Here is a 22,398-nt window from a genome sequence, read left to right on the forward strand (position 1 = left end):
GCGCACTCGGCCCGGCCCGGGCCCCAGCATGGCCGAGCCGCTGCTCAGGAAAACCTTCTCCCGCCTGCGGGGCCGGGAGAAACTTCCCCGGAAAAAGTCGGACGCGAAGGAGCGCGGTGAGCGCGGGCCGATAGGGAAAAGGGGGGCCGAGCCCCGCCCGGCCTTGGAGGGGGATGTCCCAGGGCGCCAGGGAGGGACGGCTTGGGGGGATCAGGGGGAGCCCCGCAAAGCCCCCTTTGGACCAGGACGGCTGGAGCTGGGGGGCGGGATGGGGGTCCGGGAAGGAAGGAGCTGGGAGGGAGGGGGCGCGGACCGTTATGTGCGGCTGGCCCGGGATGCCAGCGCTGCGGGCTTCTAGGGAGGCCCGGGAGGGGGCCTCGCCCCTGACAGGAAATGGGGCCACGACAGAGCGCCTGGAGGCTGGAGGGGAGGAGGGGCTGGGAGGCTGGGACACTGGGGCCCAGTCCGGCCGGGCAGGGGGTGCGGAGAGCCCTGGACTCACGGGCTGGGACGTGGGGGGCGTACTCTCGCAGAGGAGACGGAGGGGCGGTGCATCAATCATAGTAGCCGCCCCCGCCCCCGCCCCCCTCCCTCCTAGTAACCAGTGGCTGCAGCTGCGTTTGCCTTAGACAGCTCCAGGAAACTGTCCCGTTTATACATACAGATGGGGAAACTGAGGCACGGAGCAGTTGGGTAATGTGCCCGGGGGCCAGTGAAGTGATTTAAACAGCTCTTTTGACTCTTCTGTCAATAGAGATCGCACTCCCCTCCCCCGGCCCCTGGACAGGGTCCTGGGGGGTGGAAATTGGAGGTGACCAGAGGAGGGGGTCAGCAGGCTAGCAAGATGAGACCTTAGCGAAACCGGGAGCTGCTGGGATGGGGGGTTCCCAGAACAAAGGAGTTAAAGGAAGGAGGCCAGACCACTCCGTGGACCTGACCCCTCCCTCCCCAGGCCTTCCCAAAGATTCCCAAGGTTCCCAGGGCGGGGAGAAGGGTCAGGGATGCCCACAACACAAACACACAAAGGAAACAGCCCAGAATGTCAGAGAGGAGAGAGGCTGGAGCAAAGGGAAGGCCCAAAGCCATTGCCCATGGGGGATGTGGCTTGCACTGAGGGACAGGGCCCATCGAGTTTGGAAGACAGGCAAGGGGGGAGCAGAAGGGGTGGGAGACTGGGGGTGACATGCTGCAGGAAAGAGAAAACCCAGCTCCTGTCTCCTGAGCAAGCCAGTGTCCACTGTAGACTGTGTGTACTTGACCGGGAGGCTCTCTGAGGCCTTCCTGGAGGAGGCATCCAAGCTGCTGATTCCACAGCCAAAAGCTGAGCTTGGAGAAGGGAAGCAACTTGCCCAAGGCCACCCAGACACAGGGCTCCCTGCCAGGGTTAATGAGAAGGGTTGGGGAAGTGGAGACTGAATTCAGTGCCTGAAGGCCCTAGGAAACCTGACTTGGAACCCCCTGAGGCTAGAAGGAAAGAGTCCCCTTTGGGGTGCCAGGGATTGAGAGGAGGTGGGCTCTAAGCTAGCCTGTAGCTGCCCATTCCAAACAACACAGTAGGCCTTCAGGGATAGTGACTTATCAGGAGCCCAGCCAGCGCTGGACATGGCCGGACACGGCATCCTGCCTGCCTGCTGATCACTTGCACGGGGCTGTTCTGGGGACAGTGTGGGGGAGGGGCTGAGTTTCACTCCCCTTGCTCTCCACCAGGTGGCCCAGCCCAGCGCCCAGAGCCCAGCCCTCCAGAGCCAGAGCCCCAGGCTCCGGAAGGGTCCCAGGCTGGAGCAGAGGGGCCCCCCAGCCCTGAGGCCTCGCGGAGCCCTGCTCGGGGTGCCTACCTGCAAAGCCTGGAGCCCAGCAGCCGACGATGGGTGCTGGGTGGGGCTAAGCCACCTGAGGAGGCCTCTTTGGGGCCTGGGGCTCCTGGCAGTGGGGAGCCTGCTGGCGAGATCTGGTACAACCCCATCCCTGAAGAAGACCCCAGACCCCCAGCACCTGAGCCCCCAGGGCCACAGCCAGGCTCCACTGATCCAGAAGGCCCAGCCCCCCAAGGTAAGCACAAGCCTCACACCCTTGCCCCCCAGGTCAGCACTAGCCTCACACCCCCGCCCCCCAGGTCAGCCCAGGCCTCACACCCCTGCCCCCCAGGTCAGCCCAGGCCTCACACCCCCGCCCCCCAGGTCAGCACAGGCCTCACATCCCCCCACCCCACCCGCACCCCCCCACCCCGCCCCCCAGGTCAGCACCAGCCCCGCACCCCCAGCCCCCCAGGTCAGCACCGGCCTCACACCCCCGCCCCAAGCCCAAGTTCCTGGACCCTGAGGTCTCCTCTCCCGTCAGGTGCAGCCCCCTCCAGCCCCCCAACCAAAGCCTCCCGCACCAAGTCCCCAGGCCCCGCCAGGCGCCTCTCTATGAAGATGAAGAAGCTGCCAGAGCTGAGGCGCCGCCTGAGCCTGCGCGGACCCCGGGCTGGCCGGGAGCGGGAAAGGGCTGCCCCTGCAGGCTCCGTCATCAGCCGTTACCACCTGGACAGCAGCGTGGGGGGGCCCGGGCGGGCAGCAGTGGCCGGGGGCACCCGGAGCCCGCGGACCGGTTACCTCAGTGACGGGGACTCACCGGAGCGTCCAGCAGGGCCCCCGTCGCCCACGGCCTTCCGGCCCTATGAGGTGGGCCCAGCAGCCCGGGCACCCCCAGCCGCACTCTGGGGCCGCCTCAGCCTGCACCTGTACGGGCTGGGGGGGCTGCGGCCAGCACCGGGCGCCACCCCGAGAAACCTCTGCTGCCTGCTGCAAGTGGACGGGGTGGCCCGGGCCCGGACAGGGCCACTTCGAGGGGGGCCGGACTTCCTACGGCTGGACCACACCTTCCACCTGGAGCTGGAGGCCGCGCGGCTACTGCGGGCCCTAGTGCTAGCGTGGGACCCCGGTGTGAGGCGGCACCGGCCCTGTGCCCAGGGCACTGTGCTGCTGCCCACGGTCTTCCGAGGTAGGACACATGGCTGCAGGGGTGGAGGGGCAGGGCACAGGACCTGGCTCTGGGTTCCCTCCTCCCCCCAGAGTGCCTAGGGGGGTAGCCTATGGGAGGGGGGGGTGTGACTTGGAGTAGGGGGGCCAGGGTACAGGAACCTTTGGGACAGACCTGGCTCAGGCCTCCTTGTGTCCTCAGGGTGCCAGGCCCAACAGCTGGCTGTGCGCCTGGAGCCCCAGGGGCTGCTGTATGCCAAGCTGACCCTTTCGGAGCAGCAGGAAGCACCTGCCACAGCTGAGTCCCGAGTCTTTGGGCTGCCCCTGCCGCTGCTGGTGGAGCGGGAGCAGCCCCCAGGCCAGGTGCCCCTCATCATCCAGAAGTGTGTTGGGCAGATCGAGCGCCGAGGGCTTCGGGTAAGCCCCCACCCCACCCTGCTGGGCCCCTAGACCTCAGATCCACTCTTCATGACACCCAGTGTATGGACACTGGACCCCTCCCCCAAGCATGAGCCATTCCTAGCTCCAACATCAACCTAGACAGAGGCAGGAGGCTCCCCCAGACTGTAGCACCCAGCCCAAAACCCACGGGTCAGCCAACCCTTTAATGACAAGATTCAGGCCCTCCTGAGGCTGAGGGTCTGATGGGGAAAAGATATGACTCATAACTCACAAATGCAAAACTGCGACTGGGACAAGAGTTAAGAAGGGGAAGTATCTGGGGTCTGGGAGAGCTTGCAGCAAAACCTGATTTGGTTGGGGTAGTCAGGGAAGGCTTCCTGGAGGAGGAGTCAGAGTTTCCTAAGTCAGAGGAGGTGGGAGCCAGGACAAGTGATCCAAGCAGAGGGTTTACAAGGTCAGGTTGTCCAGGCAGCCAGGTAGAGACCCCAGTGACAGGTGTCAGAGGAGCAGGAAGGCAACCAGCAAGGCTACAGCCAGTCCCCAAACTCTCAGAATACAGTGTCCACTGCCACCCTGGCCCAGACCTCTAGCCCCCATCCCACTGGTCCCTAATCAGTCTGTGGCCCCAGCAAGAAGACATCCTTTCTCTGTTCTCACCCCCAGGTAGTGGGGCTGTACCGTCTGTGTGGCTCAGCAGCAGTGAAGAAAGAGCTTCGGGATGCCTTTGAGCGGGACAGTGCGGCCGTCTGCCTCTCTGAGGACCTGTACCCGGATATCAATGTTATCACTGGTCAGCATGGCCCCCTGTCCCCTGCCTGCTCACCCCTATTCAATTCACTTCAAGGCTAGCCCTGTGGTCCCTCTGGGACTTCACCCTTCCTTTCTGACCTTGTTTTCACCATCCTACATTTCTCTGCTTCCTCTTCCTCCCTGCCTCCACTTCCGGCTCCAACTGACCCCTCTGGCCTCAGAAGCCAAGAGTTCCCTGACCTGAAGGGGCTCTGTGTCCACAGGCATCCTCAAGGATTATCTCCGAGAGTTGCCCACCCCACTCATCACCCAGCCCCTCTACCAGGTGGTGCTGGAGGCCATGGCCCAAGCGCCCCCCAGCAGGGCTCCACCCAGCCCTGAGGGCACCCGAGGGCTCCTCAGCTGCCTGCCAGATGTGGAAAGGGTGAGTTGGGCCTGGTGGGAGCAGCAGGACATGGAGTGGGCTGATACCCATAGAGTGCTTCACCCATGCCTGGGCCTTCAATGGGCATGAGCTTGCAGCATCATCATATCCCTGTGCACTAGGTGCTGTTAGTATCCCATGTCACAAATTTGGAAACTGAGGCCCAAAGCAGTTGAATGAGGTTGCCCAAGGTCACACAGCCAGGATGTGTCAAAAATGCACTCTGAATATAGGTCTATCGGCCTCCCGCAAGGGAGGTTCCTGGCTGTGGGATCCTGAACAGGTCTCATCCTTCTCTGTGTCTCAATACCTTCATCTGTAAAACGGGATTCGTGCCAACTCTGCCTAACACACAGAGTGGGCTCAAGTCCAGGGTCTGTCATTCCAAAGCCTGGTTGGCATTGGCCTGTCTCCCCTTCAGCAAAATGGGATCATAATATTAATACCTAATGATTAACAGTCTTAGCTCGATTACAGTTATGAGACCTTGAACCTCAGCTTCCCCACTCCAAGCTGCCTTAGCCTCCCACAGGTGCGACAGGGGCCTAACTTTGCCCGTCTTATGTCTTCCCGACCTCTCCCCAGGCCACGCTGACGCTTCTCCTGGACCACCTGCGCCTCGTCTCCTCCTTCCACGCCCACAACCGCATGACCCCGCAGAACCTGGCCGTATGCTTCGGGCCGGTGCTGCTCCCGGCGCGCCAGGCGCCCGCACGACCCCGCGTCCGCAGCTCTGGCCCAGGCCTCGCCAGCGCAGTGGACTTCAAGCGCCACATCGAGGTGCTGCACTACCTGCTGCAGTCTTGGCCAGGTGAGCCCGCCCCCGGGCCAGCGCCGCCAATCGGGGCCAGGCCGCAGCAACGATGCCACCTACGGGGGCCAATCAGTCTCCAAATTGAGGCAGGCCACGCCCCCTCACCTTGGTACACTGGTACCTGGTTGCCCGAGCAACCAGTTCAGCTTCCTCCAATCCATCTTTGATGCGGTCAGAGGTCCTGCCTCTTGACATGCCAATCAGAGGCCCGGTTGCCTAAGCAACCAGCTCTAGCTCCGCCAATGAAATCCTAATCCGGTCGAAGGCCTTGGCTTTTCACAGGCCAATCAGGGGCCTGGTTACCTTAAGCAGCCAATCAGAGGTCGGTTGCCGCCGTCCTCGCGCATGACCCACCCTCTCTCCCCGTAGATCCCCGCCTGCCTCCAGAAGCTCCGGACGTGGCGCCCTACTTGCGGCCCAAACGACAGCCGCCGCTGCACTTGCCGCTAGCGAGTCCCGAAGTGGTGACTCGGCCCCGCGGCCGGGGAGGTCCCGAGAGCCCCCCAAGCAACCGCTACGCCGGCGACTGGAGTGTTTGCGGGCGGGATTTCCTGTCCTGTGGGCGAGACTTCCTTTCCGGGCCCGATTACGACCACGTGACAGGGAGCGACAGCGAGGATGACGACGAGGAGGAGGCGGGCGAGCCGAGAGGCGCCCCTGACTTCGAAGACGACTTCGATGCGCCCTTCAACCCGCACCTGAATCTCAAAGACTTTGACGCCCTTATCCTGGACCTGGAGCGAGAGCTCTCCAAGCAGATCAACGTGTGCCTCTGAGCCACCCCGTTACTAAGGACCGGGCTCCTGGTTGCTAAGGCGGTGCTCTAACAACCGAAGAGGACCAGACCTGCTTGCCCAGGCCGAGCGCCTGGTTGCTAGGGAGTTGTCAAGGGACCATTCTCCTTTTGCCGGAATCATTCCCAGTTTCCGGCGCCCAGTATTTTGGACACTGGTTGAGAAGGCCGGAGACTGCGGATTTTAGGGACCAGCGGTTGTGGCCATCTTTCCTGAGCACCAAGGGCTTCTCCTTTTGTTGCCAAAAGGCAGTTCTCCCGCTTGCTAGGCTGGCCTCTCTTGCCTCCCCTTGGCCGGGGAAACACGAGTTACTGTGAGCATCACCCTAGGGTGGTGAGACACCCCTAGTCAGTCCTCTTGCTGCTGCCAACCAAATCAGTATTAGCTTTGAGCACTGCACTCTGTTTCTCCCTCCCTTGGAGGACCCAAGGGCCATCATGAGGTGCTGTTTTGCAGGGGGCAGCCCCTATCCTGGGCTTAGCTGGATAGGGACAGCCGGGGGGCTTATAGAAAGATAGCTGGTTTCCCCACCCTCTTTTCCAGGGAAGACCCCATGATTGGCCTCCAGCCAGCAAACGGAGATAACAGAGTCTGCCCGTTTCCCTCCCCAATTTCCCTTCCCCTACCCCTGAAAAAATTTGAGCACTTAATCCCTCCCTTTTGGAGGGGCTCCACCTGAAGCATCAGGCTGGGGGCACTTTGGTACGGAATATATTTATTGCCTCCGTGCATGTGTGTGTCTGTGTGTGAGGATTAGTGTGCATGGACACGCCTGGAGCAGGCGTGTGGGGCTCTTTCAGGGACCACAGAGGGGGGAAGAGTTCACAGCGCTCAGTCACCCTGAAATCCCTGGTAATGGTGCCTCAGTGGGCCCAGAGTTCCAGTGGGAAAGTAGGGTTCTCTCCTGTCTCCTTCTTCTTTCCCTCACCTCCATCTTTGTGGACAATAAATCAATATGCACAGGTTCTGGGACTGAGTACTTGGGCCCACATGGGCCAGAGTGGTTTATTCAGTCTTTTAAGAGAGGAAGGGAGAAAGCGCACAGTTAGACATGTGGAGAAAAAGGCCCAAGAGCTCTCTAGGGATGCCAGGGAGCCTCTGAGCTTTGATCCTTCCTCCCCTCCTCAGGGAGGGTGGTGGAGTCACTGGGCCTTATGGGATAGGCCCATACCAGGCAAAGATGAGACTCCAGACCAGCTAGGCACAGTCCAAGGGTAGGAAGGGAGCCAAGCGTATTGACCCACAAGGTCCTACACAGCAATGGAGCCATCGCGGAAGTCCGTCCTCCCAATGAGGATGTTGACCACGACCGGGTAGCCATCTCGGCACTGCTGCTGGGCATCATGCAGCACCTTGACCACCTGATCTTCATTCTCCCGTGAGAGCAGGAAGCCCCGGGCTCCCAGACCCATGGCTGCCTTGTGATAATCTAAAAGGAGAGATTAAGTCAGAAGGGGGCAGGGACCCAGGTCACCATGCTGCCAGCCCAGACGACGAACACAAGCCCAGCTGGGCTGAGACAGCCTCCCATCCCCTCCACCCTGCTGAGGCTCCTCACCAGTGTAGGCCAGGCCACAGGCCACATTGCTGCCCAGAGAGGGCACCTGCTCCCGAGAAATCTGAGTCCAGCCTGCATCATTCCCTACCAAGGCTATCACTGGGATCTGTAGGAAAAAGATGACGCCAAGCTGTAGCCTTCAGCCTCAAGGTGTGGCCACCCAGAGGACAGAGACAGGGACAGGGCCTCTGCCAGACATAGGTGGCTCCCTCCCTACTCAGCCCACCCCTGCCGATATCTCTCCCAGAACCCCAGGCTCTAAGCTTCCCTTAGGGCAGCCCAGTCACCTTGTGTCTGACGAACGTGTCAAACTCGATGAGGCTATAGCCAAAGGCTCCGTCCCCAAACAGGCACCAGACCTGGAAGGAGTGGTGGGGGACCCAGGATGGTTAGGGTGGCTCATGGCCCAGAATGCAGGACATCTCCCACCTCCAGCGCCTCACCTCGGCATCTGGCCGGCACAGCTTGGCCCCGAGTGCAAATCCCGCGCCAACTCCCAGAGTCCCAAAGGCCCCTAGGAGAAGCAAGAGCGGGTGGGCATGAAAGGATGGGGAAAACACAAGCTGCCCCAGACCTGGACCCCTCCTTACCAGGATCGAGCCAGCGCAGGGGGCCGCGAGGCTGTACCAGGTGGGCAGCAGTGCCTATGAAGTCCCCACCGTCAACCACCAGAATCGAGTTGTCAGGCAGGGTGTCCTCCACCAGCCTCAGCACCCGCACTGGGTTCAGGTGCTGGGCCACGGGTATCGTGGCCTTCTCCCTGCAACGGGGCAGTGGAGGTGAGCAGGGCTGGCAGCAGAGCCTGTGGGAACCCGCCTCCCATCCCCACTGCCCTCAGCCCCCACCGAAAGGTCTGCTCCTTCTGCCGGTCAGCTTCCCGCAGCTCCTCCGCCCAGTCTGGGGCCCACGTCTGGCCCTGAAGGCCTTCCACCAGCTTCAGCACGAAGGAGCCCACGTCTCCTGGAGAAAGGACAGGGCATAGCTGTGGGGAGGTGGCTTCCTCCTGCCCTTGCAGCAACAGGGGCCCAAAGGTAGGGCGAGGGCTGATTCGAGAACAAAATGGGGGAAACATACCCCAGAACCTGCCAGAAAAATGCTAGAGACAGGGCAAGGCCTGAGAAACAAGGCTGAGGGAGCACAAAACAGGTTGCACACCCAAGCTGGTCTCATCACCTCCCTCTTGCCCACACCCCGGATCACAAAGTCCTGTCAATCCTGCCTCTGAAACGCATTGATAAAAAACAGCTGCATGCACCACACATCTCTCAAACTCAGACATGCAGAAGCCCCGAGCGAGCATTACTAGAGTCAATGAATAAACAGCCCGGTAACATACTTTTCACCATCCTCATTTTTGAAATGATCAGAGGCCCCAAGAAGTTGAGCTTCTCACATCACTTCTGTCCTGGCCATTTTTAACAGCCCCCCTGAACTCAGCCTGGCTCCCTTCAGCCTGCTGCCTGCCAGGTGCCAGAGAGGACCTTTGCAAACATAAATGCGATAGTGCCACTTCTCTGCTTAACGCAAGAGTGCCCCATCGCCTACATTGCAAAGGAGAGTCAATGTGCTTAGAACGATGGGCCAGGTGAGTTATGGCAAGATGACAGAAGGCTCAGGGCCAAGGAGGGAGCTCTCTGTCCTGGGCAGTGAGTAGTGCAAGAGGGAACATGACCACATGCATGTTTCCAAGCCTCCCTCTGTGCCCACCTCACCATTTGTCCTGCAGGCGCGCCCAGCAGTCTGAGAGCCAACTATATGTCTGGCTGACTAGCTGATTGAGGCAAGGTGTGGGCCTCGATCACCAGCACCCTGCTCAAACCAGCTGCCGCAAAGGACGAGGCACATCTGTTGGGGGGAAGTATCAGGGGACTCACCCTGCACGGCCTCCTGGGGCTTCCAGAAGATGTCCGAGTTGAGCAACATCTCTTTGCGATTACGATTAACGATGAGGATTTTGCTACTGCGGCTGAGGACACGACCATAGGATAGGCGGAAGTCACACACAGTTCCTAGGGTGGAAGACAGAGGGCCTATGTCCTGAAGGATGCCCCTTACCTTATACTTGATCCACTGTAGTGGACCGAATGCAAGAGAGTCCCCATTCTTCACCTCTCCCTGCACCGGTGCCATCTGCAATGACTTTGCAGCTGCCCACCCTTGAATCTGGGCTGGCCTCATGGCATGCTTTGGCCAACAGAATGTGGCAGAGGTGACAGGGAGCCATTCCAGAGACTGCTCTGGAGAAGCCACACAGCTTCCACTCTCCCTCTTGAATAACTGCTCCCCCAGCCCGTGAGGTTTCTCATCCGCCACTCACTGGAGGCTGAGAAACATGGCGGGGTGTGGGGGCAGGAGTGGAGAACTCAGTTACCCCAGCTGAGGCCATCCCAGACCAGCTACAGAGCCTGCCAGCCCCCAAATAGACGAGCGAGCCCAGCCTGGATTGGCACAGCTGCCTACCTGCCTACCCAAGTGCAGACTCATGAATGAGCCCAGCCGAACCCAGAACTACTACCTAACCTATAGTTAAGGCTTGAGAACTCAGAAACGCAGTTTAAGCCATTGAGTTTGGGAATGGTTATTACACAGCAATAGCTAACTGCTACACCTCTTATGCACCTGGTGGGGCTCAAATCGCTTTATGTGAAAACGTGTATGGAGTATGATAGGTTTGCACTAGATGTTCATCCTTTGCCTGGAGCTGGGTCACAGGATGAAGGATGCCTGGAGGGAAGGAGGGGAGGAAGCTGAGGCCCACCTGCTAGGACAACGACATCCGCCTTCTTCAGGGCCGCGCTACGGTTCTGCCGGATGTGGAGGGGGTGGTTGCGGCCCAGCAGGCCCCGTGCCATGCCCCCCAGGAAGCAGGGGATACCCAGGGTCTCCACAGCAGCCCTGGGAGTCCAGACAGAGCAGAGGTCAGCATGACCAAGAGCCTGGCCCCTCCCCACAGGGCACCAGAGGACCAGGGACGTGACAGGAAGGACAGGGCTGGGACTTCTCACCGAAGCTTGTCGGCCGGTGTCGGGGACAGCAGAGCCTGGCTTCCCAGAACCATGAGCGGCCTCTTGGCTCGGCTCAAGATCTCCACACAGTGCTGAACCTGGGGTGAGAGATGGGGCTTCAAGGGCCATCCTTGAGTCGCCAACAGCCCCACAATCAAGGCCGCGGTGCTGATTCAGGGACAGGGTCGGGGGCCCTGCCAGGCAGGGGTCCTTGGTCCAGGAAGAGAGGTGACTACTCACCTGCTGGGGGGACGCCTGGGGGATGTCCAGGGATAGGGGTCCCTCAGGCTGAGGCTCCCAGGCCCCCGCAAAGAGGTTGGTCAGGTGATTCTGTAAGTACCTGCAAGGGGGAGAGGCGGGGGCCAAGGAACCAGGATTAAGTACAGGGATTCCAGGTGCTACGGAAGGACAGGGGCCGGGAAAGGAGCCAGCAAAGGAGCCAAATGGGGACGGGTGGGCAAGCGACAGCCCAGAGACAGACCCCCAGTGACCAAGTCTCTAGCTGCTGCTTTCCCTCGGTAGTGTCTGGTAACCACCTCAACCTGACATAGCCCCCCAGGAACAAGTAACACAGGCCCGGAGTGCCAGGATCAGGGTCAAGGTTGTGGGTCAGATCAATGTGCGCTTGAGTCCTGGCCCTGCCACTTCCTAGCTGCATGACTCTAGACAAGTGACTTCACCTTTTGGAGCTTCCTCTTCTGTAAAATGTAAAAAAAAAGCTTCCCTCCCAGCCGGATGCGGTGGCTCATGCCTGTAATCCTAGCACTCTAGGAGGCCGAGGCGGGAGGATTGTTTGAGTTCAGGAGTTCGAGACCAGCCTGAGCAAGAGCGAGACCCCGTCTCTACTAAAAACAGAAAGAAATTATATGGACAGCTAAAAATATATATATAGAAAAATTAGCCGGGCATGGTGGCGCATGCCTGTAGTCCCAGCCACTCAGGAGGCTGAGGCAGGATTGCTTAAGCCCAGGAGTTTGAGGTTGCTGTGAGCTAGGCTCACGCCACAGCACTCTAGCTTGGGCAACAGAGTGAGACTCTGTCTCAAAAAAAAAAAAAAAAACTTCTGTCCCAAGGTTCAAGGATCTATCCATTGAGGCTGTAAGGCGCTTTGCAAAACATTTGACCCACGGGAGTTATTAACATTGTCCTCGCCTGCTTGGGACTTCGCCTTCTCTGTCTCTTTATTCGTTGGGCCCAGAGCACCAACTGTCCTTAAGGCCCTGTGCAGGCCCCAAAGACACAAAGATATTAATAAATCCCACCCAGCCCCTGACCTCAAGGGACACTCAATCCAGTCAAAGATAGACACGTGGGCCCTGGCAGAAGCTTGGCAGTCGGAACTCAGAGCCAGGAGCCTCTGCTCCCTCTGTTTAAGGAGGGGCCGAGGTTGCAGAGAAAGAGAAGAGGTGGAGGATGGAACCGTGGGCAACCCCAACATTTACAGAGAAGGCCAGGAAGAGCCAGCCTTGTAAGGGGCAGCCCGAGGGAAAGGGAGGAACACAGGGGACAGGTGCATCCAGAACGAGGCCACTGAACAAAAATCACTACTGCTGGAGCCAGACCTCAAGTGCTTCTCACACACCCAAAGCACAGGAACCTGACTGTTCTGTTCATCGAGGTTGCCCCATGCCTGTCCTGATACCTGGTGCATAGCTGGCATTCACTAAATATTTGGAACGGGAGGGGCAGGAACAGGCAAAGGGAAGGGGTAGAGGGGAAGGGGAGGAGGGGGGGCGAGGAGGAGGAGGAGGAGGGAGAAGTGGAGGAGGGGATAGGAGGGCTGCTCTAAGCCTCTGCTCTCTGCTCACCTGCTATCTTCACAAGAGCCACCATGCTTTCTCAACCCACCAAGTTAATTCCTGCCTCAGGACCTTTGCACCTGCCATTCCCTCTACCTGGAATCCCCGGGGATGACTGCTCTCAGTGATGTGCAAATCAAAGGAGGATGGAGAGAGGTAGGAGGCTGCAGGAGAGAGCAGGGGATGGAAAGAGTATGCTGGGGCTGGGGCTATTCACCAGGAGATCCCTCGACCCACGAGGCCCTTGGGAAGCTTGGCTGGCATCATCTCCTTCTGGACCATGAAGTAGGGATATAGCACGTCAATGGGTAGCTCCACAAACACTGGACCTGCAGGGAAAGGAAGGACACTGAGCCTATAACACCTCCTCCAGCCCCTAGGCCCCACGGCCTGACCACCACCTCCCCCACCGACCTGGGGTGCCTGACTGGGCAGCAGCCATCGCAGCCCTCAGGGTGGGCATGATGTCCCGCACCCTCCGCACAGATGCACAGAACTTGCAGAGTGGCCGGAACAGGGACATCTGATCAATGGCCTGGAGTGCACCCCGGTTCTGGCAGAAACAGGGGTGGGGCAGGGTCACCATGTGAGCCCTTTGAGCCTCCCTGGGGCCCCCACCATCCCCCAAGGTCTAGGCACCTGCAGCAGAGTAGCGGCAGCCCCACCCAGAAGCAGGAGTGGGGACTGTGCTATCTGAGCATTCTTCACCGCGGTCACTGTGTTGGTGAGGCCAGGGCCTGCTGTCACTGCTGCCACGCCCACTGTCCCTGGAAGACAGATTCCGTCATGGCCATGCCCACCTTCCTAGCCATCCTGCCATCCTCATCCCTGAACAAACCTGATCCCTGACAGACACCCCATCCCACATTCCCACCAGCCCCCAGCCCTCCCTGCAACGCCCTCACCAGTCAGGCGGGCCACAGCATCAGCGGCGAAGACGGCAGTGACCTCATGACGTGTGTCCACCACACGGATGCCCAGCTTCTCGCAGGCCACCAGCAGCGGGGAAATGTGCCCGCCCACCAGCGTGAAAAGAAACCGCACGCCATGGGCCCTCAGCACAGCCGCCACATTCTCCCCGCCATGCCGGACACTCGCCTTGTCCACCTGGGCGGGGAGAGCGGGAGGAGCAAGAATGTCAAGGGCCAGGGCAAGGGCAGCTGGAGAGAGGGGGCAATCCCTCTGTCCCAGGTTGGGGGGCTGGAACAGAGTCAGAGGTCAGGGGAACCTCCGTCTTGGTTAGGCACACATTTATACTATATGCTAGGCTCAGAGCAAAGAACACCGGATTACCAGATCCTCTTGTCACTATATCCCTTCTACAGCTAAGGACACCAAGATTTGCCCAAGCAAGATTCAAAGTCTGATAGAACCCACACTCTCAAGCAGCCTATTCTGTTACGCTGACCCCCTACGGAATGGCAGCAATTAGAGAAAGGGGAGAAGAAAGATGGATCTATATAACCCAGGAGAGCTTGGCCAGGAGCACAAGGCAGGGAACCATCTGCTGACTTCTTCCTGCCCTCTGGAATCCTGGCAGGGTCTGGCAGCTGCACTGCTGCCTCTCGCCTACCTGATCCCTCCCACGCAGTGCTAAGCAGGCTCAGGCCCAGCTGACAGGCTGCCACCCCCACGTGCCTGGCATAGGAGCGCCTGCTGGCACGCACACCTGAAGCCTTTGCCTTGACTCTCCACAAGTCATCACTGTCAGTGGCATGGCTCCCAGCTAAGAGAAGAAGAACTGAAGAGCGGTTTAAGGAGGGAGAGGTCAAAGTTGGACCCAGCTAGAAGAAAAAAGATTGGAGAGGGGGCTTGGGGAAGGGGTTAATTTCTGACAGAGGAGTAAGTAGTTCAGGGCGCACACAGCCCATGGGGTAAGCTCTTCCCAAACAGGTCACCTAGGGCAAACAACCACACAACCTCTCTGAGCCTCAGTTTCTGAGGACAGAAACAACGGCACCTACTTTCAAGGATGTGGTAAGGGGTACGTGAGAAAAACCCCTCGAAAGCGCTTAGCTCAGCAGAGGAAAACTGTCACTGCCACCCCTCTGGTGCCTGCCCTCAAGCCACTGATCCCACGGGGTTTAGGAAGTACAACCAGAGTGCTGTCTATCTGCTATGTGAAAAGGTCTCGGGGACCCTGGGGAAGGAGGTAGGCGGCGTGTGAGTGTCCTTTCAGTGGCTTTCGGATTATCTCTTACTAGTGGCAAAGTCTAGGCCCTCACATGCAGCTTGGCAATGGGGGCAGGGCCCTGGACAGAATCCTCCGACCAGGCCCTCTGGACTAGTAGGGGCTCGCTTTCCCTGCCTGTAAAATGGGCGCGCTGGAAGGAGCACCATGAGGCCCCTCCTTCTTTGGCGGTCCCCCAGCTCACCTCCCATCTGCCCCTCCAGGCACCGCACCTTGTGCATCAGCTGATAGAAGAGCCCCAGGCGGTGAGCCGCACCCAGCAGGGCGGCCACCAGCGTCCCAAAGGCCAGGAGCAGGAAAGAGGAGAAGCAGCACCCGGCAGGGGCGGCGGCCATGGGAGTCTCCATGAGGTGGCACCTAAGGAAGACAAGGCAGTGCCAAGACCTGAGCACAGACAGGAAAAAAAGTACATCCCCTTCTCTCCCCGCCCAGATGCCGGGCCACGCCCTCTGCCGCCTGTTTCTGCTCGGCCACGCCCCCGACTCCCAGGCCACGCCCGTAGGCAACTAGGCTCTGACAGGCCACGCCCCTCACGGCTCCAGCCCTGGCCCCTTACGTCACCACCTTAGGTTAAGGCAGCGACAACTGCATCAAGAGAGTTATTTTCCCACTTACCTATGTGTCACAGGGTCGGCGGGAAGCCACGCCCCTCTCTTACCACAAGATCCCTAACCTCAGCCCCAGCAGTAAGCCCGCCCCGCGTGACATCAGGCCACGCCCCCAGGTTACCACACGCGACCCTCTGCTCAAGCCACGCCTCTCCCCTCAGACACCGCCTAGCCCGAGACTGACCCCCCCCCCCGCGACCCCAGACCACGGGCCAAATCGCATCGGGATGGTTCTCGGACACTGGCCCGACCCCCGAGGCTCTTCGACCTTCACGTACAGGAAATGGCGCTGACTCCAGCAGAATTCGGCGCCCTCAGCGTCACATGACCCGAGCGCGCGGCTGGAACCCTCTTTTAGCTCACTGAGCTCAGCGGCGCCCCGTAGTGCGGCCCGATGCGTTTGCGCAGAGCCGGGAGCCTTGCCCCTGGGCCGCGCGTAAGAACCCTGTTTCTATTGGCCGCCTCGCGCACAGGCCCCACCTTCCCCCGCCTTTCATTGATTCGCACTGCAGGCATCACACCTCTTTTTTTTAACCGATAGTCCACGCCCCCCTGCATCTTCATTGGCCAAGACCTTTGCCGGCCCACCTTCCACAGCCTTCCATTGGCCACACATAGCAGGACCTAGGTTCGAGCCCCGGGAGCGCAGCTCGCGTTCTACCCCAGCCGGTCCGTGTGCCTTTTCACGTAGGCTGGGCGTGGGTGTTCAACAGCCCGTTCCCCAGAAGCCCCGCCATCCAGGACCTCGTCCCGAGCAAGCCTCGCTCGAGCCCAAGCACCAGGCCCCGCCCACCCCTCGCCTGTAGCCCCGCCCCGATGTTGGCCACGCCCCCGCGGGCCCCTCACACTTCCCGCGCCGCTTGGTTTGTTTAGTAAGCGGAGGAACAGGTTCTCTGAAGCCCTTTGGTCCCTGGCTGCAGCCCGCGTTCCACCCCATTGCACCGTCCTGCCTCTGGAAAATGATCTCCCCATCGGTGAAGAGGGTGTCATTCTGCTCCCTGCTTCTGTCCAAGACAAATCCTGCCATTTTTACACTGGCTCCCATCCCCTGTCAACTTCAGGGATTTCCCTCTGAGGATCCTGCCCCATTCTTAATTCTGCCTTCTACTGACTCATTCCTAGGTTGTAATCTCACCCGTTTACAAAGACAAAAACTCACCTACAAAGACACCTCCACCTGTTGTTACACTGCTCTGTTTTTATGGAGGAATTTTGCTAAAATCTCCACTCGCTGATCTGTGAGAGCGCCTCCTATTTCCTCGTGAACCCCATCGAAACAGGCTCTTCCCCGCCACTCCATGAGAGCTCTTCTGAATTATGCAGTCTCCAAATGGATCCCTCTCCCTCCTGTCCCTCAGTCAACTCCCCAGTCCCCCAGCTCTGCAAGGGCAGTTCGAGGGAGTCACTTCCTGCCTGACACTCTTTAGTGAGGGCCCATAATTAACAGGATAAAATGCAAACTTTCCAGAAGGACCTTCGAGGCCCAATTAAACTCCCAATAAACTCCCACAGCCAAAAAGGAAACCGTGGTCATTACTGTTTGTCAAGCACTTACATTATGTGCCAGGGGCTGTTTTAGGCACTTTTCACGTATTAACTCCTTTAATCCTTGCAACAGCTCTGTAAGGCCAGCTTATTCTCATTATCCTCATCTTACAAATGAGGAAACTGAAGCTCAGAGAGGTTAAGGAACTTGCCCAAGATCACACAGCTTGAAAGTCATAGAGGCAGAATGGGAAATCAGGCAGTGCTCCCTCAGCCCCACAGACTGGGAGCACCTCAAGGATGGGTATTGTGCTTTAAGCATGTCTGGCTTCCCCATGCCTATCACAGGGCGTAGAGTTTGGGGCCCATGCACATCCCCTTGTGCTTACCTGGAGCTGCAGCACCTGCATTTCTTTGAGGATTTCTCTGGCCACCAAAACCTGTTTTACCCAACCGTGCAGCAGGCCAGAAGTGCTGAGGAATTAATGCCTCCCCCTGGGGAAACAACCCTCAATCCAGTGACTTGAGGACACTGGTGGATAAATACCCCAGTTCTCTCTCACCCCTTGGGCGGGACAACTCACACGTGTGTTCTTACACTCACTCCCAGACTCTCCCAGTGCAATAAAGCCCCAGTTGCCCACAGTGGCAACTTGCTGGGTACACACTCTTTACTGGCTGCCTTCCCTTCCCCAAATCACTTCCCCACTTCCCTACTAGAGTTTCCTTGGATCATCTATCCAACTTCTCCAACAAACTGCTTGCTCAGTCTACTTCTGGGTGACTCAAACTAAGATCCAGAGCTGGGTACAAAGATATTAATATATTCATAAACTCCTGCTGAACGGATGAGTAATTTCTCACCCACAGGAACAGCAAAAAGTGTCATCTAGAATGTGGCAAAAAGAAGATATGAATGAAAAATCCTGACCCTTCCAGCTGTCCTTTTGGACAGAAACATTGCCTGTTAGAACAACAATTGGCATTTCTCCAGCAAAATCCTTTGGTCCGAGGCAAGGTTTGCTGAACTTTCCCCAACTTGCCACGAACCTCCCAGATTCATGTTTACCTGAAACTCATTTCATTTCAGGGTTCAGTTCCTCATTTCAGGGTTCATTTCTCCCATCCTGGAGCCGGGTCACAAGCCAGCCAGGGGTGGGCTTTAACACATGGTTTCCCGAACTTCACCCATTCGAGCTCCACATTCACGACTTTGACCGCATCAGTTCCTTTACTGTTTTAAATAAACTTTTGATTTGGGAATAATTTCAGATCTAAACAAAAGTTGTAAATTTTGCACCCTATGGTCAACATCTTACAGAACAAGGGTGCATTTTTCAGAACTAAGAAGTCAATGTTGGCACGTTACTATTCACTAGATTCCAGACTTTATTCAAATGTCTCCCATTTTTCTACTAATGTCCTTTTCCATTCCGGAATCCCATTCAAGCTCCCACATTGCATTTAGACCTTCTGTCACTGAGGTGCCGTGAGCCAGCCTCTATTTTAAACACATCAGATATGCGCTCTATTTATCTGATAAGAAAAAATAAAAAGCAATTGACAGCCTCAGCAAAGTCACAGCATCAGGGAATGATAGAGTTATGAGTTGGACACAGGAAGGCCGGCTCCAAAGTCTGTGTTCTTATCCACCACACTGTCATTTTTTGGAAGAGAAGCCTCCCTTTTGTTTAGCTCCATCCTGATATTGTCCACGAACTCACATTTTTGATGTATTCATTATGCCTTCTCTGATACCCTTTAAAATAAATGCATCACCATTAAAACAAAAAGCATGCATCCTCCTAGCCCTAAAATCATAAACTCCACACTTTTGGAAGCTGTGAGCGTATGCTCTTACGTTGCTGACGTGGACAGTTTCAGTGCCCAGAGCTAACCTGGGAGCTTTGAGAAGATTGCATCTTCTGACACAAATACCCTCTGGTTTGCAAAATGCTTTCACTATTTGCTACTTTCACAAACCTGTGTTTGGTTGGCCTTTCATTGTGGGCCTGCCACCGGGGAGATAAGGCGGCACGAAATCCCGGATTGGTACATTCTACATTCCTTTCCTAGGGCTGTAGTAACGACTGAGAGGGTTAAGACAACAGAAATTTACTTTCTCAGAGTTCAAGAGACCAGAAGTCCCAAATCAAGAAATCAAGGTGTCTGCCAGCTTGGTTCCTTCCCGGAGCCCTGAAGGAGAATCTGTTCCATACATGCCACTCTCCTGGCTCCTGGTGGCTGCCAGCAATCCTTGGCAATCTTTTGTGTTTACTTACTTATGTATCTTTTAGAGACAAGATCTCACTCTGTCACCCAAGCTGGAGTGCAGTGGTGCAGTCATAGCTCACTGCAGCCTGGAACTCCTGGGCTCAAGCAATCCTCCTGCCTCAGCCTCCCCAGTAGCTAGGACTACAGGTGCACGCCACCATGCCCAGGTAATTTTTTTCTTTTTTGTAGAGACGGGGTCTCACTCTTGCTCAGGCTGATCTTGGAACTCCTGCCTTAAGCAATCCTCCCATCTCAGCCTCCCAAAGCGCTGGGGTTACAGGCATGTGCCACCATGCACAGCCCAGTTCTTGGCATTCTTAACTTGTAGATGCATTACTCCACTCTCTGTCTCTGCCGTCACATCACCTTCCTCTCTATATCTCTGTATGTCCTTTTCTGTCTCTTATAAGGACGCTTGTCGTTGGATTTAGGGCCCACTCTAATCCAGGATGATCTCATCTCAAGATCCTTTCCTGAATTACACCTGTAAAAACTCTATTTCCAAATAAGGTCATGTTCTGAGGTTCCAGGTGGACATGAATTTGGGGGCAACACTATTCTACTCACTGCATTTGGGTTATAGATTGTCTCTTGGAATTTTGAAGCAGAGAGGGAGGGAAAGAGAGGTGATCTGTTGGAAGCATCCAGAGATGCAAAGATCTGGAGAGCTAGGATGTAAGAGGCTCAGACATGAGGCACAGAAGCTATGAGGAAGCAGGAACCGGGACACCGAAATAAAAAGGGGGTTGAGAAAACCATCAAGGGGCTGGCTAGAAGTAACACAAGAGCCTGGGTGCCGTGGCTCACACCTGCAATCCTAGCACTTTGGGAGGCTGACATGGGAGGATCGCTTGAGGCCAGGTGTTCAAGACCAGACTGGGCAATATAGTGAGATCCCATATCTACAATAAGAAATTAACCAGGCATGGTGGTGCACACCTGCAGCCCTAGCTATTTGGGGGGCTCAGGCAGGAGGATCACTTGCGCCCAGGAGTTTGAGGCTGCCATGAGCTGTGATGAGGCCACTGCACTCCAGCCTGGGCAACAAAGTGAGATCTCATTTCTAAAAAAAAAAAACAACAAAGTAAGAGTAGAGGAGGAGTCATCTGTAAAATGGTGGGGGAGTAACAAACACCACTTACTGGAGGGAGTTTGGGTACCCTGCACACAAACAGCGCAACTCAAGCTCCTTAGTGCAGATTGGCAAGAGGGCTTAGGAGCGGATTTGGTGGAGGGGGTGAGGGTTGGCTGCCACTGCTGAAGCAGAGACAGCCAGTCTAGACGGCTTTCCCCATAAGTGTGGGTGGGAAGACGCTAAGAAAGGCATCTGGCTGGTACAAAGAGGTGTTATGTTTTAGAACCTCAAGATGCAACAACCTCCAAACAGGTTTTTCCCCATTCCTTTTTTTTTTTTCCTTCTGAGATGATGTTAATAGTCAAATGTTACCCATGCTAATTGTCAGGCCTCCACTCTTAAGGTTTCTCTCCTTAATAAGGGGAGGGATCAACAGACATTCACAGGGTCATGTTCCATGAACACAACCTCACTGCTGTTCCCAAAGAGTCAGAGTTCCCGATCCATTGTTCCACACTTGCCCCCCGCCCCCAAAAAAACCTAAGTGTTACCAACAATGAGATCCAAATGCAAATTTTTCCTCCTTGTCCTAGGCCTCGAAAGAGGCAGGCTTTTTTAAATGTACTGTAGCAGAAATTCTACAAAGTAGCAAGCACAGTGTTGCCAGGGGCTGGGGAAAGAGAGGAACTGGGAAGTTACTGTTTCATGGGGACAGAGTTTCAATTTTGCAAGATGCAAAGAGTCTTGGTGATAGAGTGGAGGTTACTGTTATACCAGTTTATGAATGTACTGTTCATAGGGCACAGTTCTGAGTGTGCCATTGAACTGTACACTTAGACGTGGTTAAGATGGGAAATCTTGGCCTGCTGAAGTGGCTCACACCTGTGATCCTAGCACTCTGGGAGGCTGATGAGGGAGGATTGCTTGAGGTCAGGAGTATGAGACCAGCCTTAGCAAAAGCAAGACCTTGTCTCTACAAAAAAAGGAAAAAATTAGCCAGGCATGGTGGCAAGTGCCTATACTCCTAGCTACTTGGGAGGCTGAGGCAAGAGGATCCCTTGAGCCCAGCAGTTGGAGGCTGCAGTGAGCTATAATGATGCCACTGCATTCCAGCCTGGGCGACAGAGCAAGACTCTGTCTCTTGGGGGAAAAAATAATAAGGAAAACAAATATCATATATCCACAGTGATTGGTATTTAAAGAGAAGCACGGCAAAGTATAGAGTTAGAGGGACAGAGGGAGGGGCTCTCTTAGCTAGGATAGACAGAAAGGCTCTCTGAGGAGGTGACATTTGAGCAGAGACACCAGGAAGAAGTGAGCTGTACAGAGATCCAGGCAGAGGGAATAGCCAATGCAAAGGCCCAAGGTGGTTTAGGGGTTTCCTTTGGCTGCCCTAATGTACTACCACAAACTGGTGGCTTAAAACAACAGGAATTAATTCCCTTATAGTTCTAGAGGCCAGAATTTGAAGTTGAGATATTGGCTGTGCCGTGCACTTCTGGAGGCTCCAGGCATTTCTTGGCTTTTGGCCGCATCGCTCCAATCTCTGCCTGTGTCTTCACATGGCCTCCTAGCTTGTGTCCACGTCCTCTCCTCTTTTGTCTCTTATAAAGACACTGGCCACCCTAATTTAGGATGATCTCATCTCAAGATCTTTCATCTAATTACATCTGCATGGACAATTTTTCCAAAGAAGGTCACACTCACAGGTTCTAGATGGGCATATTTGGAGTTAGGGGCACCCCATTCAACTTATTACGGGTAAGACAAGCTTTGCATGGTGCACAGTCAGTCAGAAAGGCAAGGACAGCTAGAACAAAGAGAGCAGAGAAGAGGCAGGGACGAGATGCAGTCAAACAATAAGCAAAAACCAGGAAGGTTTTGTTTTCTTTTACAGACGGCAAGAGGACTTTGAATTTTATTCGAAGTGAATTGGGAAGCCAGAGAGGGTTTGGGACAATATGACAGCCACACAAAACCTGCACACGATTGTTCATCAGAGCTTTATTTGTAATAGCCGAAAACCGGAGAAAGAAAAATGTCCCTCCACAGGTGGATGGCTAAACACACTGCAATCCACCTACTGTTCCGTGACACCACTCGGCAAGTCTCAAAATACACATGCTGAGCGAAAGGAGCCAGTCTCAGAAGGTTACATAGCATTCAGTTCCATTGAGATGATATTATCCAGGTGACTAAATCATACTGAGGGAAGACAGATTGGTGGGGAAGGGTGTGAGGATAAAGAAAACAGCACAA

At 56.4% G+C, this 22,398-nt stretch overlaps 2 protein-coding genes across 5 annotated transcripts; one reads left to right on the forward strand and one right to left on the reverse strand.

Moving 5' to 3' along the window:
• On the forward strand, window positions 1–6,999 carry SYDE1 (synapse defective Rho GTPase homolog 1). Of its 2 annotated transcripts, none has more exons than XM_069477903.1 (8): window positions 1–116; window positions 1,708–2,049; window positions 2,338–2,982; window positions 3,163–3,377; window positions 4,026–4,152; window positions 4,376–4,536; window positions 5,122–5,347; window positions 5,720–6,999. In XM_069477903.1, exons 1-8 carry the CDS (start codon window positions 29–31, stop codon window positions 6,124–6,126), a joined length of 2,211 nt encoding a protein of 736 aa, XP_069334004.1. In that variant the 5' UTR covers window positions 1–28; the 3' UTR covers window positions 6,127–6,999. The 2 variants fall into 2 exon arrangements, with proteins under 2 accessions (XP_069334004.1, XP_069334012.1); XM_069477911.1 differs by having other exon boundaries at window positions 12–114; window positions 1,907–2,049.
• A 117-nt stretch (window positions 7,000–7,116) lies between these two features.
• On the reverse strand, window positions 7,117–21,722 carry ILVBL (ilvB acetolactate synthase like). Of its 3 annotated transcripts, none has more exons than XM_069477933.1 (16): window positions 15,574–15,704; window positions 14,910–15,054; window positions 13,412–13,613; window positions 13,146–13,273; window positions 12,921–13,059; window positions 12,724–12,835; window positions 10,948–11,047; window positions 10,708–10,805; window positions 10,461–10,597; window positions 9,577–9,711; window positions 8,548–8,662; window positions 8,293–8,462; window positions 8,146–8,216; window positions 7,990–8,061; window positions 7,703–7,808; window positions 7,117–7,573 (listed from the first exon to the last, which is right to left on the reverse strand). In XM_069477933.1, exons 2-16 carry the CDS (start codon window positions 15,042–15,044, stop codon window positions 7,395–7,397), a joined length of 1,899 nt encoding a protein of 632 aa, XP_069334034.1. In that variant the 5' UTR covers window positions 15,045–15,054; window positions 15,574–15,704; the 3' UTR covers window positions 7,117–7,394. The 3 variants fall into 3 exon arrangements, with proteins under 3 accessions (XP_069334034.1, XP_069334042.1, XP_069334028.1); XM_069477941.1 differs by lacking the exon at window positions 15,574–15,704 and adding an exon at window positions 21,715–21,722 and having other exon boundaries at window positions 7,327–7,573; XM_069477927.1 differs by having other exon boundaries at window positions 7,327–7,573; window positions 15,584–15,704.
• Between the last annotated feature and the right edge of the window lie 676 nt (window positions 21,723–22,398).

This window comes from Eulemur rufifrons, chromosome 2, assembly GCF_041146395.1.
Source record: "Eulemur rufifrons isolate Redbay chromosome 2, OSU_ERuf_1, whole genome shotgun sequence".
NCBI classification, from domain to species: Eukaryota; Metazoa; Chordata; class Mammalia; order Primates; family Lemuridae; genus Eulemur; species Eulemur rufifrons.

Coding starts and splice junctions, on each gene's coding strand:
- SYDE1 (XM_069477903.1), top strand. CDS start 29: ATGGCCGAGCCGCTGCTCAGGAAAACCTTCTCCCGCCTGCGGGGCCGG. Junction 4,153..4,375: donor GGATATCAATGTTATCACTG/GTCAGCATGGCC, acceptor CTGTGTCCACAG/GCATCCTCAAGGATTATCTC. Junction 4,537..5,121: donor GCCTGCCAGATGTGGAAAGG/GTGAGTTGGGCC, acceptor ACCTCTCCCCAG/GCCACGCTGACGCTTCTCCT.
- ILVBL (XM_069477933.1), bottom strand. CDS start 15,044: ATGGAGACTCCCATGGCCGCCGCCCCTGCCGGGTGCTGCTTCTCCTCT. Junction 12,836..12,920: donor TGCCCAGTCAGGCACCCCAG/GTCGGTGGGGGA, acceptor CTTTCCCTGCAG/GTCCAGTGTTTGTGGAGCTA. Junction 9,712..10,460: donor GGATGTCGTTGTCCTAGCAG/GTGGGCCTCAGC, acceptor CTTCCACCCTAG/GAACTGTGTGTGACTTCCGC.